Source organism: Raphanus sativus, chromosome 5, assembly GCF_000801105.2.
Source record: "Raphanus sativus cultivar WK10039 chromosome 5, ASM80110v3, whole genome shotgun sequence".
Taxonomy (NCBI): domain Eukaryota; kingdom Viridiplantae; phylum Streptophyta; class Magnoliopsida; order Brassicales; family Brassicaceae; genus Raphanus; species Raphanus sativus.
The window spans coordinates 25,723,990-25,741,334 of NC_079515.1; the positions used below are offsets into that span (position 1 = coordinate 25,723,990).

The 17,345-nt window shown below is 35.8% G+C and overlaps 4 protein-coding genes across 4 annotated transcripts; 2 read left to right on the forward strand and 2 right to left on the reverse strand.

Annotated features, from left to right (window-relative positions):
* The first annotated feature begins 259 nt into the window (after positions 1-259).
* On the forward strand, positions 260-1,324 carry LOC108857260 (uncharacterized). Its single transcript, XM_018631219.2, has one exon. It carries the CDS (start codon positions 489-491, stop codon positions 1,158-1,160), a length of 672 nt encoding a protein of 223 aa, XP_018486721.1. The 5' UTR covers positions 260-488; the 3' UTR covers positions 1,161-1,324.
* Positions 1,325-3,825: 2,501 nt separating this feature from the next.
* Positions 3,826-7,372, reverse strand: LOC108862354 (probable LRR receptor-like serine/threonine-protein kinase IRK). Its single transcript, XM_018636456.2, has 3 exons — positions 7,194-7,372; positions 5,563-7,047; positions 3,826-5,492 (listed from the first exon to the last, which is right to left on the reverse strand). Exons 2-3 carry the CDS (start codon positions 6,972-6,974, stop codon positions 4,025-4,027), a joined length of 2,880 nt encoding a protein of 959 aa, XP_018491958.1. The 5' UTR covers positions 6,975-7,047; positions 7,194-7,372; the 3' UTR covers positions 3,826-4,024.
* Positions 7,373-11,083: 3,711 nt separating this feature from the next.
* On the forward strand, positions 11,084-12,179 carry LOC108860592 (two-component response regulator ARR17). Its single transcript, XM_018634457.2, has 5 exons — positions 11,084-11,266; positions 11,386-11,471; positions 11,592-11,669; positions 11,762-11,835; positions 11,940-12,179. The coding sequence occupies exons 1-5, from the start codon at positions 11,176-11,178 to the stop codon at positions 12,028-12,030; spliced, it is 420 nt and encodes a 139-aa protein (XP_018489959.1). The 5' UTR covers positions 11,084-11,175; the 3' UTR covers positions 12,031-12,179.
* A 1,090-nt stretch (positions 12,180-13,269) lies between these two features.
* Positions 13,270-15,070, reverse strand: LOC108856581 (probable WRKY transcription factor 70). The gene is made up of 3 exons (XM_018630419.2): positions 14,579-15,070; positions 14,142-14,243; positions 13,270-13,939 (listed from the first exon to the last, which is right to left on the reverse strand). The coding sequence occupies exons 1-3, from the start codon at positions 14,911-14,913 to the stop codon at positions 13,540-13,542; spliced, it is 837 nt and encodes a 278-aa protein (XP_018485921.1). The 5' UTR covers positions 14,914-15,070; the 3' UTR covers positions 13,270-13,539.
* Between the last annotated feature and the right edge of the window lie 2,275 nt (positions 15,071-17,345).

A 17,345-nucleotide genomic window follows, 5' to 3' on the forward strand; every position in this document is an offset into this window, starting at 1 on the left:
GTCCGCGCAAGCCATGCACACAGCTAAACCGCGTCGCCACGTTCCCCTTGCCCATAACCGGCTTCTCGTAATCCCAACCGTACAATCATAATCTAACGGTTCTTGTGAAACCTCTACCGGGTCTCTTTCGTAAAAAGTTTCCAGCGAGTTATCACCTACTTTGGGGACTTCGTAAAGCATGAAGAATAAGTTAAACGAGATTTCAATGATCTATTAATCTCAACCGTCCAATCAAACAACTTAAACAAACCATGTCGGAAAAAAAAAGAGTCAATAATATAATAACAATATAATATATTAAGACATGATTGCCATTGGTTGTGTGTGTGGCTGAGTCAGAATAACGTATAGAGAAACACAACCATTGGTGTGATTAGGTTCTGTAATAGATTTAAGGAATCTACGTAACGTGAAGCAATCTCCAAATCGACCTCATCATAGTCGAGTCTCTGTCTCTCTGCATTATTGTTTTGTCTGTGTAACCGGAGATGTCGAGTATTCGTTGCGGCGGCGGAGGAGGAAGCGCATGTGCCGTTCGTTGTGATCGGCGAAATGTGACAGTTCGATCATCGTGCGTGGTTCCGGTGATTAATCGACGGAGTTGGTTAGAGACCGGGAAGATTTCGATGACGAAGATGATGGCGGAGTTGACGCCGGTGAAGAACGGTGGAGCGGTCGTGTCGCGAGAGAAGCTCGAGCAGTGGTTGAGGGATTCGGTTGTTGAGATCGTGAAGAATCTAAGAGAGTCGCCGTTGTTAGTGCACTTATACGCGGAGGCGAATGGAGGTTTGAGTACGACGGCGACGACGAATCCGGTGGAGGGAGATTGGGCGGCGATGGAAGGAAGGTGGGATAGAGGAGAGGAGGAGACGCCAGAGGGAGTGATCTTCGTTGAGAAGTTAGCGGACGATGAGGAGGATGATCACGATGCTGATGGTGGATACAACGGTGGAGAAAGAAGTGGAACAAGCGCTTGGGGGATAGTGGCGCAGGGAAGAGGAACTGATTGTGGACCGGTTTGCTACCTGTTGAAAACAACCCGGGTCGGATCGGGTATGGGGACGGTTTGCACACATTTCTGTTTGGTTAAGGTGAAGAGTTTTAGGGAGACGGCTTTGTCACAGTTGAATAACTCCTGGTTGGTGCAGACTGGTCAATGAATCAGAGAAAAAGTTTCATGGTTCCTTATTTATTCAAGTGGTTAAAGGCTGAAGGGATTGATCGTGTAGTTATTCTCTTTGGGTTGAATTATGAAACCCTTATTGATGATCAAAGCACCTTTGTTATTGTTACAGTATATACATAATACATTAATCTTTCAACATTTTTTGGATTGATGATTTTAGCTGTGGTAAAACTATTTGGTTATGGTGATTTGTTTGATCAATTAACAATTGGTATTTGTTAGTATCTAAAGTCTCTCTGGAAATTATAACACAACATACTGTACCCAGAAGCTGACCATATCATTTCTGCAAAGATGCAAGGGGGAACTACGTTAGATATTTTACAAACTGGATAAAGTGAGATCATCGCCTTGATAAAGGTCATCATTTGATTAAGTTCAAAGCCAACAGTACCACGTTTCCAACAGTCAAGTAAAGACTAACCAAATATGGGACCCGAGGACTATAACGTGGATATTTGGATGATGGGTTAATATTATAGGCCCATACACACAGATCGAATTGAGACGTTTATTCATTTGAGCTGCTTTTTTCTCTTTGGGTTTATATTTGGGCTAATACTATTAGCTTTAGTGTAAACGTGATACTGATAACACTCTTGAGGTTTCTCTCTTAACACAGAACCACAGCTCACAATTTCACAAATCTCCAAGTCACCATCATACTTTATTAGACTATACTACACACGTCGATCAGTTTAAAACATGTTGTTTGAGTAGTATACGTAGAAAGTAGAAAGTAGATAATATATAAATGGAAAACGTTACATTGACCATGGTTATTTTGTATTTCAACCGAAAAATACAGATAAAACATGTTGTTTGAGTAGAATAAGTAGAAAGTAAATAATATATAAATGGAAAACGTTTCCTAAATCCTAATCACAACCTAGATCCTAACTAACGTTGTTTCATGATTCGTTTTAAATGAAAAAGGGTTAGATACTGGCTACAAAAGTCAAAACATTGGATACCATTTCAATTTAATGCTATAGTTGAATTTCTTACTTACCGACAAAAAAAACTGGAAAATTTTGCAAATTACCTAGGCTCTGTATTTTTGCTTATGTCAGGGCCGTCTTTTAGCACGTGCAAGTGGAGCGGTCGAACAGGGTCCAAAATTTTAGAGGGTCCATAATTTTTTTTTGTTTTACTAATAGTTATAAATTTAAAATCATATTTTTATAAAAAAATCAGAATGACTATATTTTAATTTAGTTCTCGTATTCATAACCAATAAATGTAAATTACAATTTTTTATTTTGTTTATATAACCAACTAAAAGACAATAAATTAGGAAATACTTAATATTTATATCAATTATATATTTTGGAAAGTAATAAATAGTTGTTGATGTTTGTTATAATATTCAATGGTAGTATAAAAAGTTAATATTCTAATTGATTATGTTGAGGAAACAATTATCAATTAGTGATTATAAATACGTAGAACAAAATATATTTTTTCACCATTTTTAATTAAAAATAGCAAACACGAAGAAAATAAAGCTAACATACAACTTCTTTTTACAAGAAAAAAGATTGACTTGTCTAATCAAGAGTATATAGCTTACTATCCGGATTTTGTTACTCTATTATATTTATAAATTATGATTTCTGATTGTGGATATAATAAACGTAAAAAACTGAAAAAATTAGAAAATATAAATCTGATGATTTGATCGATGATTTTGCATTGAAAAATACTAAATAATCAAGTTTAATGATCTGATCAATGATTTTGCATTAATAACAAAAACATTGGTGTTATTTAGATTATAAATAATTAAATTAATGTATTTATTTTATATTATAATATTATTTTATAAAAAAATCAAAAAAAATTCAGATTATTAAAAGAAGTTTTTTCTTTTTGAACAAGGTCCGTGAAAAGTTTGAGACGGCCCTGATGCCAACATAAATGTAGCAAGCAGGCACATCGGTGTCTTCTATTCCTTCGTTGAGATGATAAACTTATACATCGATTTCACAAATCTCTTTCTTTCTCAACATCGAGAAAGAAAAGAAAAGAAAAGAACAGAACGTGGGTCTGTGTTCAGACAAGGCACGCCTCAAAGTCCTTCTTTTTCTTGGCCATTGAAACTAGGGTTCTTTCGATTGTGTATTTTAATAGAATACCACTCTTCTTGAGACGTTTCCTCGATTTTCATAAACCCATTATGAAAGTTCAGACTCATTAAATCGATGTGTGTTTTTCACATGGTTGTTACAGCAAATGAAGCTTCTTATTACTAATTTAATTTTAATTCAGACAGCATCATCACACCAACCACAGCCATATTTTTCTTCATCTTTGTTTTTATCCGGTGTTAAAAAAAATTGGTTTAGAAGGTTTTTAAACGCAAATCAGATATAAATGAAACAATTTTTCTACTTTCTTCAAAATTTCTAAACATTCAAGAAGTCGGTTTAAGCGTCTATGTAATCAACAATTCTTTATAAAGCACCTAATTGCAGACTAAGAATTTGTTAAACATTGCTTTTATCTTGATAACCCTAACTTTTTTCTTTTGCGTATCTCACAAGTAAATGGTAGTAGAAAATAAAACTTGAAATGAGAGACCACAAGCTTTGTTTCCTTCTTTAATAATTTAACTTTTCAATCAAAAGAGTCCCGAATAATGAAGACAAATCCGATTGAAAACCTAAATGGTTATAAAGAAGAACAAATAAACATAAGAAGCTACACCACATTTGAAACGAAGCTAACATACATAAGAAAAACACACAACTGATTACCAAAAAACAACAGACAAAACACACACACAACACAAGGATCTCTCTTACAAAACAAGTTAGCTTAATCTTAAATAAATTTTCAACTCGATCCCAACTCATCTGAGCTTCCTGAAGGGCACCTGATCATTCTCAATATGTTAACAGCTTCTCCCATATGTGGTCTACTCGATGGAACCTGAGATGTGCAAATCAACCCTAGCTTTATCACTGCAACAGCTTCTTCTACAGGAAACTTCCCCTGCAGCCTCAGATCAATACATTCCTCTGCTCTTCCATCTTCAAGAGCCTCTCTCACCATATCACACAGAACCACAACATCATCTTCCATATACTCCACAGGCTTCTTACCTGTGACCACTTCAAGAACCAAGACTCCAAACCCATAAACATCGCATTTCTCTGTTATCTTAACCGTTCTGCAAGCAAACTCTGGAGCCATGTATCCCAACGCACTCTGTATCTTGCTGCTCAGGACGTACCTGTCTAGCATCGGTAACAGCCTCGCTAACCCGTAGTCTCCCACTTTAGGCTCACCAGAGCTGTCAAGCAAGACGTTGCTCGATTTGATGTTGTAGTGGATGATGTTTGACTGATGCAAATACGCTAAGCATTTGGCTGTACCGAGGATAACGTTGAACCTATCATTCCATGAAAGCGAACTGCTACCTCCTGGCGCTTCGTGCAAGTGTTTGTATAAACTCCCACCAGAGAGGAACTCGTAGATAAGTAGCTGAAGAGATGTTGTCCAGTAATAACCTTCGAGTTTAACAAGATTAGTGTGCCTGAGCTTCCCAAGTTTCTTGACCTCTCTCTCGAACTCTTCCTGTGACTTGACAAGGCTTGAGACAGTGAGCTTCTTGATAGCCACAGGATACTCATCTCTGATAACTGTTCTGTACACTGCTCCAAAACCGCCTCGACCAAGCTCACAATCTTTGTTAAGCAGAGCATGTGTTCCAGTGCTGAAATCAGGTTCACCAGAGAACATAACAAGCTTCCCTGAGTTGCTATCAGTTGTTGGAGATCTGCTGAAGTCATCTCCACCAGAGAAAGTGATCGGTACAGCTGATCTTGACACCGTTGTTGCACGCACTCTCAGATTAAGGACCGTGATGGCTATCACACCTACCACAATGGCTGCAGCAGCACTAATAGCTATTAAGGAAGATATACTAAGCAGTATTCGTTTGTGACCAACCGCACCAAGAGGCGTTGCTTCACCGGAATCAGGACCAAAAGTTGCATTAGGATTCAAGACAATGGGTTTAGGTGAGACAGCAGGGCATGACTTCTTGACAACAGCACCGCAGATTCCTTGGTTTCCTGATACTGAATCAGGGGATATACCGTTGAAGAATCCACCTGCAGGTAGCTCTCCAGAGAGATGGTTATGAGATATGTTGAAGGTGTGGAGATAACCGAGATTAGCTAACTGTTTAGGAAGCGTTCCGGTCAGTTCATTGAATGATAAGTCCACTTCTTGGAGGTTTGCAAGTCTTGCCATCTCTGGTGGAATTGCCCCTACCAGTTTGTTATGTGACAGGATCCTGTGAACAAAACATGTAAAACATCATTGAGCAGACATGAAAGGTATAACTTGAAGCAAAGGAGACTTACAACGACTGAAGTGAGCTGCAGTTCTTGATGGAAGATGGGATAGTTCCTTCCAACATGTTGTTTTCAAGTCTCAGCTCTTGCAAAGAAACAGCTCCACCGGTTTCTCTAGGAACTATTCCATTAAGTTGGTTATGACTCAGATCCAGGACGCTCAAATGCTTCAGGTCCCCAATGGTACTGAGGATAGGGCCAGTAAGAGAGTTTCTCGACAGATTCAAACCCTGCAACTCTCTAAGATCTCCTAGACCAGCTCCAACCACACCAGAGAAAGAATTGCTTGACAAATCCAACACCTGGATCTTCTTGATACTATCATTCTTCAATGCAGAAGAACCATCTTCAAACATCCAAACCGGAAGCTTCCCAGTCAGTGAGTTCCCACTAACATCCAATGCCACCAGATTGATACAGTTCCCTGTAGACTCAGGCAAGCTACCACTAAACCCATTCCCAGAAAAGTTGAGAACTTTCAGCGATATAAGATTACCAATGGAGCTCGGAACCACCCCTGAGAGATTATTCATGGAAAGATCCAAAGTCTCGAGACTCCTCATCTCACCAATCCACTTTGGAACCTCACCTCGTAGCAGATTCTTCCCCAAGTTAAGATAATAACACAAACTCAGCTGCTGAAACGTATCTGGCAAGTTCCCTGACAGAGAGTTCTCACTAAGATCAACGCTCTTCAGCAGCATACAGCTCCCAATCTCCCTAGGGATAGGACCAGACAACTTGTTCCTACTCAAATCAAGCGCTCGCAAGTTGTTCAACCTCCCTATCTTCCCCCCAAACTCTCCCTCTAACTCATTCCTCGACAGATCAAGCGACCTAAGAGTGTTCAAACCCCAAACCCCCAGAGGGATAGAACCAGAGAACCCATTCGAAGACATGTTCAAAGAAGCAAGAGACGAACACGACCCCACACTAACCGGTATCTTCCCGGTAAGCCTGTTCCTCGCAACAGAAAACACTCTCAACGACCCACATTGTCTGAAAAACCCATCGGGAAGCGACCCGGTGAGTCCGTTACCACTCAAGTCGACAACTTTAAGACTCCCGAGGCTCGAAATCAAGTTGGCGTTGACGGTCCCGGTGAGGTTGTTGTTGGAGAGAGAGAGCTTGTGAAGAGACTGGAGCTGGAGGAGCCCACGGCCTATACGACCAGAGAGAGAGAACCCGTCGAGGGTCAGCTCGGTGACGCGATTCGTCCTCGGGTGGCACTTGACTCCGTTCCAGGCGCAAGGGGTGTCGTCGTCTTCGTTCCAAGACGCGAGCTTTTGGTCCGGATCTCGCAGGTCGGACTTGAACACGATGAGACCCAGAACGTCGTCGTTTAGCGGCGGGTCTAGAGATCTCGCCCCCAGCACCGCCACCGACACCAGAAGGATTGTAAAAATCGAAACTTTATACATCGTTTTCACCACGGAACTTCACAAATGTACTGACTTTAGTTGCCGGAGAACTCCATTTAGTGGGTATCTCGAGCTGGAATCAGAAAAGAAATAAAATTGAATGGTAAAGGAGTAAGCTTTGAGGTTTGAGATTTGAGTTAATACAAGTAAAAGAACAAAGAAACGGCTACATTTTTCGACAGAGGAGTAAAAGACAAGACGACGTAGTTTTGAACTTACTCAGGTTGGGTGGAAGCTTTTTCCGGCGAAGGGGAATGTAGAATTGAAGAGGAGCTTCTTCTTCTTCTTCTTCTTCTTCGTCTTGTTGTTAGGTTAAGAGAAAAGTGAAGTTTGTGGAGAGAAAAAGGAAGCAAATAAAGAAAGCACAGTGAAAGAGAAAGGGGGAAAGGGCTCTCTGTGTGTAATTAAAAGCTGCATTTATCAACGAGCTGTAAAGAAGAGAGTGTGGGTCCCCGTTTGGATGGACGTGGGGCCCGAGGAAGGTGGGTGGACTCATTAAACTCGGACTGACACGTGGATTAATATTGTTGGGTAATAAATATGACATGGCCGACAAGTGGATTTTTCTTTTTTTTTGTTGCCTTTTATGTATTGTTCTTAATGATTATTGGCCAACTCATAATGATAACTGAAATTACTTTACTATATAATAGAACTTTATTTAATGGGATGATTTTGATTCAAGGGAAATTGGGGCATATAGCCATGAAAAAAACCATAATTGGTACACTAACCATTTTACCTAACAAATCTATACACTCCGTTATATATACATATTAATAGTGTATTACCTTTTCTTTTGACCGGTGAAACCTGAAGATAAAAAATAATAATTATTACAGTGTGATATAATTTGTGGCAATTCAACATCCACGTATCTTTTCTTTGTAACTCTTTACAGATTAGATCGACATCGTGACTACCATCTGAGTTCTGAGAATATTTTGTGATCTGAAAACTTTTTCTAGAATTCCAACCTCTCTGCTTTTGAAACAACCGCTGTAGTTATCATCGAGGTGGCGGAGATCATCACGCGAGCCGATTCCTCTCCATACATATCACACGGGTGAGGAGCATCACCCCGTTCCATGCATCCATCTTCTCAATCCAAGATTTTTCATTGAGTGAAGACGAAACGTGAAAAGCTGTAAGTTTCTGATTTTGGGTTCGAAGACGAGGCAGAAGATGAAGATAAACAGTGAATGTGTTTCTATACTATCTTATGAAATGGAACATAATGTCTTTCTTTCAAATTTGGCTATTTTATTATTTTAGTTTGATTCTTGAAAAGAAAGCACAATCTTGTTTGTTGTTTCATGTTCTATTGATATGAGTTTTGTATCAGTGTATATATGTGTTTATATTAGTGTGTAAACGATTTTGTAAAGAAGAACAATATGTTGAACGTAAATGGAATATAATTTTTTACTATATCATTTGTCACCTTTTCTATTCTATATGCTCATGAAAAATTTAAATGCATCTTACTGATAATTTGAAATTTGAATATTTAATTTATAAAAGATTGAGATTGACATTGGATTAGGGTTTATAATTCCATGTAAGGTGTAATTAGTGGCTAGGATTTAGTTTATGAATTAGGTTAACTTCGGATTAGGGTTTATATTTCCGTGTAGGGTTTAGTGATAGTTAGTAGGGTTTAGTTTATGTACAATTGGGGTTGACATTAGAGCAAACATTACCACCTTTCATGAAGGCATAACCATATCAACGTTTGAGAAATATGTTAAGATGATATATAAAGTTCAACTACATTTTCACATTTTCTATTCTATATGCCTCATGTAGAATGGTAATGCATTTTACTAATCTTATGGAAGATTAGGGTTAACATTGGACTTGTGTTTATAATTCCGTGTAGGGTTTAATGTTTAGTTGATAGGGTTTAGTTTAAAATTCACTATTCAAATGTTGGGGTTAGTTTTAGTATTTTGTGGTTGTGAATGGAGTTAGAAATCTATACTATTTTGGCGGTATAGAATAGAACTTTGGGTGCATGTGTATGTGGTCAATAAAAACAGACGTGGATGGCTTCTTCTTTTGTTGGCCACATTGTTCTCTTTCACTTTTTTACCTGATACCTGCAAAGACAAAGGATAAAACCGGGTAATTTGGGACACAAATGTTAGAAAATGAAATATGTCAAAATCAATGCTATTTGGTTAATTTACACTCAAAATATGGCTAGTTGGCAAATAAGTCCTTGATTCAATTAGCTAAAAAACAGTCTTTCACATAATAATGTGATTAAGGCTATGCTATTTTTCATGCAGAGACTGAGCATTTTGGGTAATATGATGACAAAAAACAGTGGTAAAGTGGTCACTATAGTTTTTTTTGTTTCGAAGAAAAAAACATTAAAGTAAGCTGGTGAGGATAGTGACCTGGAAACTAATATTTTGGTGGTGTTAGAAATCTATTGTTAGTTGTTACATTAATAATTGCAACCACCATTCTACATCATTAATTTGTTTGCAACGTCCTACGAAAGCTCACAATGTAAACGGTGGATGAAATTAAACCATGTTTTTTCTTATATATCATAAACCCTAAGGATTTGTTGTTGACCTGGAGGAGGAACACATGTTGATTTGGGATCTTCTGTTTGTGCAAAGAATCATCCATTATATGAAAACTTTATACAGATTGAAATGCGGTTGAAAAACTAAGTGTTAAACACTTAGTGCCACAAAATAAAACAGTTAGAAAGACAAATAATAGAACAGGAGTGAATTATAAAACAATATAATGCACTTGGAATTATTTTATTGTAGTCTTCTCCTCATGTGTGAGATTTGGTCCGCGTCAAGACATGTTACCAAACTTCGGTCTCTCTCTCCATGCCGATGTTTGAATTTTAATATTCCTTCTGACAGTAAAACTATCTATTTTAAAAGATTAAAAATGAAAAACGAAAAAGAACTCTTTTCCCTATGGAGAGAAAACAACCCATCATGGAGATTTTGGAATTTACTATTTGTTTCTATTTACATTTTAACAAAGAGGCTATTTTAAAACATAAAGTTGAGGGTCAATTTCTAGAGATTTGAAGGAAGTTTTTGGGCAGTGTGAGTGAGCCGAACGTAAAGAATTCACATTTACTATTCTTACACTTCCTTTTTTTTTTTTTTTTTTTTTTTTTTTTTTTTTTTTTTTTTTTTTTTTTTTTTTTTTTTTTTTACACTTCCTTATCTCAATTGTTTCCTCTTTCTTGGTTTATAGTATTTATTTCCGTATTTATTTTCTTACTCGAAACTTCATCTGTCATAACAGGACTGGCATTTAGGACCAACCATTAAAAGATAGAAAATGAATTTGTTCTGCAGTTTCCAAATTTTATTTATACTCCATGGTGATTGATTGATTGGTAAATAAATAGTTTTTATATGATGGGTCTAGCTCTCCCATTAGAGGCCTATCTAGGAGATGAGGGCTTAATGAGTTCGGCTGATTATTAAGGCCCATAGACAAATCAAGCAAGGCTTTAGCACTATGTGAAAGAAAAGGGCCTCGGCTGATTATTCAGGCCTTATGTAAAGTGGCCCTTAAAAATCAATAGATTTGTGAAAAAAAAATTTGATTATGATAAATTCGGTAAAATCTGAGGTTTTTTTAAAAAATATTTGGTTATGATAAACCGATCATGTATTGAAATCTGAGGTATTCACTACAAGCAAGATCCAGCAATCCCATATTTTAAAATTCAAAAAATAAGAATCGTGAGGACTTCGTATCCAATATTCTGATTCAGATTTGTGATCTATTTTTTAAAGAAATAAAAATGATTAGCATTTGTATCTTCGTTATTTCCACGATTAGAAAAGCCAAACAAATGGAAAATAAGAAATAATATTTAGATTTTCGTTATCACCGTACATGATCACAAAGCACTGTCACTGACATAAACACCAACTTTCTTACCAGTTTCCAGAGAATCAAACATGACCAAAACACACAGCTCGTTTTCTTAAACTATAAGCAAGATAAAATCATATCGAATCATTTTTTGATACACCGTTATCCTATATGTCCATATATAAATTGAAAACATAATGTTACAATCATTATATAAGCTTCATACATTCATGCTCGAGTCTTTTCGATTTGTCAATAGTCTCTTTCTACGTTTGTCTCCCTTTTCTTTAGGTATTTCTCAGTTGCTTAACTGCACATAGTATCAATGGAGGAAGAGCTTCATGTTTTAGCAGTAGATGACAATCTAATTGACCGTAAACTTGTAGAGAGAATCCTTAAGATATCTTCTTGCAAAGGCAACTTATATCACTCAGATCTCTAATCTTTTTTTTTCTTGTTTCATTTTAAATTTCAATAACCAACGTTACCTCTGAAATGTGAAAATTGATTTTACTTTTCTTGTTTTTCTTTTCAGTAACAACAGCAGAAAATGGGATTAGAGCATTGGAGTACTTAGGCTTGGGCGATCCACAACAGACTGATTCATCGAGTACCAACAATGTAAGTTTAATCTCCAAGTTATTTAATCCTCAGAGGACAACATTTTGATTGGTTTAGAGAGGATCCAATGTGTAATTTATAAATCCAATGATTTTGTGACATTTTGTTGTTCTTTTAAAGGTTATGAAGGTGAATCTTATCATCACTGATTACTGCATGCCAGGGATGACAGGTTTTGAGCTGCTCAAGATAGTAAAGGTGTTTATTGTTTTACAGATTTTCTTAGGAATGAAGAGTTTCTTGAGAAGATTTAGAGCCTAAAATTTTATTTGGTCTTTTGTAATTGACAGCAGGAATCTTCGAATCTAAAGGAAGTACCTGTTGTGATATTGTCATCAGAGAACATTCCTACTCGCGTCAACAAGTAAATTTTTTATTCCTTATGATAAGCCATATTGCTTGTTCTGTTTTCTTTTTGTTGATTCAGTGGTGAATAAAGATTATGTTATTTCTTGATGATATTTGCAGATGTTTAGCCAGTGGGGCTCAGATGTTTATGCAGAAGCCATTGAAACTATCAGATGTAGAGAAACTCAAGTGTCAACTCTTAAACTGCTGAAGCTGAAGATCTGCTCTCATAGAATAATTTTTTAAAGATTGTATTCCTAAATGACAAAGATCATCTTGGTCATCTCAAATACACTAGTTCTGCTATTTATAGATTTGTGAAAAAACCCAATAAGGATCTCTCTCTCAGATAAACTAATTTTTGAGTTATAAATGTTTTTTGGGGTCAGATTGTGAGGAACCTTAGACTGCAAGAAACGTCTAGAATTCAACGAAGCAACAGTAGATATAATCTGAACTAAAAATCAAAAAGTACACCAACTAGAAAATTTGGAATTGGTGAAAACAAAAAGCAACGAAATTAAACATCTCTGCCACCTATGACCTATGCATTTGTTGCTATTCTGGTGAGTGATGAGATGCCTGGGCCGGTTTGTACACGTTTTGGGATCACTACTCCGAAACCTCATCAACAAAACACATTTGGTGATTCTTCGACCAAGGGCAATGACCTTTTTTGGCTAAACAAATCTACTCTACATGGCCAAGAGTCCAAGACCAACACAGTCTATGGATGGACAGATTCTAAGCATATTTATAGGTGTTGATTGTTTGCAGATTTAAAAATAAATTTTGGTTTTAAATTTCAAAAACACTTTATTCGTCATCGTCATTCACAGTTTAGATTTTAGCTTAGTTTTTGTAAAAAGACTTTGTTAGCCATTCAAGATTTTTAACAAATAAATATCTTAAAGTTTAGGGAAATTAGCTTTTCAAAGTTTTTATCACTTTATGAACAAAAACCAAAATCTGCAAAATGTAGAACAAAATAATGAATTTTTTTAACTTCTGTAAAATCAATAATTAAATATATGGTAGTTTATATAGAAATTCACATAAAATTCTGCATGATTGAATATAATTTATAATATTTAGTTATATGAAATAAATCTATGTATTTTATCTGTATTTATTTTATTAATGATAAATCACTGAGTTATTATTTTATATAAAAATAAAATTATAAAATAATTTGATACTTTCATCCACATAAAACAACAGCTAAAATGTAAAAATATATAATGTTAAAAAGATAATCCATTATATTAAAAATAAAATTAAACAAATTATTATTACAGCTTTAAAAAACTAAAATCTACAATAACCCCAAAACTAAAAACTAAAAGTTAAAAACTAAAAACCAAAATTATGTACACTTGGTATTTCTGAATGATAGGAACACAACTAGTGAAAATGATTGGGAGTATGAGATATTAATTAAAGAGATGGGAATATAAGAGTAGATATATATGATGAAAAAAAAGAGAAGATATATACACTTAATCCAACAAGAGTGTTATTACATATTCTACAATATGTACAGACATACACTCATTGAAGAAGAAGAAGACAATATATTTATGCTCCATTATACAAGCCTGCTAATTATTTCTCTAGAGAAGATGACAAAATATAGATGTTCCATTCTATAGTAATGTAAGCTAGACTCGAACTTGGTTCGAGGTAAGAGAGCTACTACTCATTCCCGCTGAATCGGAAATCACTGCCAATTCCAAAGATCCGCGGAATCCAAACCATTGACACTAGTTTCACCACAACCATAAATAGCCTCATGATGATGATGAAGATGTTCTTCTTCACACACCAATATTTCATGCCACACTAATTGCAAGTCACTCTCCGTGGATGAACCATGATGATGATTCTCTTCCTCTTCCTTCATCGTGGTAGTCAAGCTAGGACTACTGAGCTCTTCAGAATGCATAATGATCTCATCATGATGAACACAAGGCTTGATCTTGGGTGCTACTTCTTTGGTGTTACACGTGTGGTTTCCTATGTACGTGATGTTGAACATCTTGGACTCGAGCTCTAGCTTCTGCACTTGCTTTGTTGCCTTGCACCCTTGAGTGAATTTATGTGTGCACCTAAAGTAACTCCTGCACAACATTAATGAAAAAAGAAAAATTTAGACCAATGGTATGTATATTCCATAACCAATTAAATACAGACAAGATAGACTATAGATATAAATGCGCCTAATGTATGATAATACCCCGGCAACATGTCACATGGATATTGATATACACACATATCTCGTTATATGTGGATAATGGATATATAATATGGGTAAAATTTAACCTTGGGAATTTGGCATTAAGAATCTCCTTTTGTCCATACTTCCTCCATGAAAATTGGTCCTCCAGTACCGGCGACTCTACAGTCCACGTCTCCGATCTCTTCCTGCTCAAAATGTAGTAATGGTATAAATTAAATACATTTGGCTTTATATGTAATTATTATTCTTGCAACCAAAGCTAAATATCTTGTTTGTTTGTGGACCAACCACAACACTAGATCCTAAATGATCGCCTTCTTTATTGGTATGAATCCAAATTGTTCGATATTAATATTGTATGATCAACATATAAAAGAAAATAGAACCACAAAAAGATTATATAAAATTCTCTATCATCATGGTAAATAAGTAAAAGCGGAGACATAAGATTCTAACCTAGTGGTCTTTACTAATACCACAACCATGTAAAAAGAGGTAGGCGAGAGAAGGTTAAACTTACTTTCTCTTGTAGCATCCTCTTTTGCCCTTAACGGGTCCGAGTCTTTTCTGACTATCACCGGAATCATCAAGCTTGCCGTCGTTGTAGCAGGAAGCATTTTGAGAGCCCTCAACGGCGGTGACAATAGAAGAGGAGGAGACGGGTTCTAAGGAATCAAGATCAGAGATTGAGTCATTGAAAGACTCCAAGATTTTAGCCATGAAATCATCCTCTGTATCCAGACCCGACCCATGTTGAAAGAGGAATTGCTGGAGCTTAGTGGCCACCTCGCGGCCTTGAACGAGCTGGTCCCTAACTTTTAGCGTTATTGCTTTATTTTTACTAGCAATATCCATTTTGGTGAATTTGAGAGAGTTTTTGGTGGGTTTTTTCTCTCTCTGTCTATTGGTGTGGCTTATATGATTAAAGGGAAGAGAAGTGTGTGTAAATATAATGGAGATAAGAAACTTGCAATGATGAGATTTTTTTATATTTATTTTGTTGGATTTTTTTGATTTTTTGGAGAGAGGAAGATGTGAGGAAATGAGAAGGAAGAGAGAGAGAGAGAGATGGGAAAAGGCGAGGGAGTGTGATCAACTTATCCACCCTTTTTCATTTTGCTTAGGGGAGCCCCGTGACGTTTGCTCAAGTGACAGAACGATCACGTCACTCTTCTCTTTGTGAGAACGGAATAAAAGAGCTATACTTAGGAATTCCTTATAATTACTTAAAGAGTTTTGATATCGAAATTCGTATTTTCACAGATTGCATATCCTTTTTCTGATATAGAATCCAACTCTTATTTGATTTAGTAAGATAGTGATTACATCAATACTGCTATTGAATACGTTGAAAGAATCATACGAATAAAAGTATTATCCATTTCTTGCAATAACTCATTCGCTTCTAATTATACTAACCTACCAGGTTACTTCATTAATAAAATACTAGGCGTATCAAAATTCAAAAGCATAACGTCTCGGCTTATTCTACTTTGCTTTTTTCTAGAAACTACTTTTTTTTTTTTGTCATCTGATATTTTATTATTCAAACATAACTGAGGTTATAGACCTTAAACACACAAACTAAAACCCAGAAAGTGAAACAAATAAACCGGCGATTAGAAGATACTCTAATCCCAGAGCCAAAAGATCTTATACAAAAGCCTTAACTACCTTAAATGAAAAACAAAACTAGTCAAAAGAACCAAGATCAGCCCATCAACTTACAATTAACCGTTGCTGTGTTAAGTTTTCTATGTGCTTATGCTTTATTGACGCCCTTCAAAATCAAACTAACTTGCCATTGATCTTTGACAGGGACCACCACGCGCCTTCTACGCGTCAATCATCCACTTCCTTCTCTAGATCCAGCTTTAACTCGCCACCGGACTCTGTAAAAGGCTCACCTTGCACCTTCTAAACGCTTGCACTCCGTCGACTCCTTCCAGATCTAACTGAGACTTGCCATTAGACTCTGAACGGACTTTCCACACTCTTCTAGACGCTTCTTCACCATAGCAAACAAAAACAAACAGCACCTAACACAATCGAACTCAACACAGCCGGTCACTATAAATCAACCACCATATATCACAGATCTGATGACATCCGGTTCTATGGTGTCCGATCTGAAACTTCCGGCTTCAATCCGACAAACTGAAACCTAGGACCAGATTCGAATCCATCTAGGTAAGAAAAGAGACTAAAACAAGCAATAAAAGGAATCCATCTTCCCACGGTAACAGCGGCAAGCCGCCGGCCGGAAAAGATGGATAGACGACGCCTTTCTCTTTTTTCCCCTTTGCTCTCGACTTTTTTTCTTTCTTTTTCTAGAAACTACTTTATAGTAAACTTTATTATATGATCTCTTATTGAAAAATATTCATTTCTTCTTTTCACTCAGAATCTCTTTCGATGCATTTTCGTGGAAAAAATATAGTTAGACATATTAGTTTAATAGATATGAACATATCCGAGTTTGCGAAAAGGTATAATTGTCTAGCAATTCTTTTATATTTATTTAATTTACTTTCTTTTGTCGTGATATCATGGAAACTATTTTAAGAGGAGTTGATGGTCGGCTCACTGGTCACTCGCTATCTTTACTGCATCATCATATTACATGTGTGGATTCTCTTCACTTAGAGATGCCTAGTTGGTCTAGTCCTCCTCCCCCACACTCTCCTCTATCCTTTGTTACATTGAATATGAATCGAATACTCAGAAATGGAATCGGAATCGCACAGAAGCATAGAGAAATACAATTTTTTGAAAAACTTAGGAAGTAGATAATGTTGAAAGCATATATAATTAAAATATAAGAATAACTTATAGAACATATAAATAAAATTATGTGATTAAAAAATGAAAAATCACTTTGCATTTTTATTGATCTTATATCAATCTAGCTGTCTTCATATTATAATTGTGAAAATACTAACAAATTAAGTTTATAATAACATATTATGTAATTAACTAAATAAATTATTTTCAACATCTTGCCAAATTTTTTTGACACACTATATTTGAATATATATCCAAAATCTCTTAAAATTATTGTGCACATAGATAATTTATAATATTAGTTTTATGTTTATATTTTTCTTTCTATTTTAATATTATTAATTATTAGATTTTATATAAAATAAAAACATAAAAACATAATTATTTTATTTATTTATGACACTGAATTTTTGAAATGGAAGTGTGATTGAAAAATGAAATTTTTTTTTTTAAAATTGTTTTGGACATGTTTTGGAAACCAGATTCCAAAATTTTTATTCTGA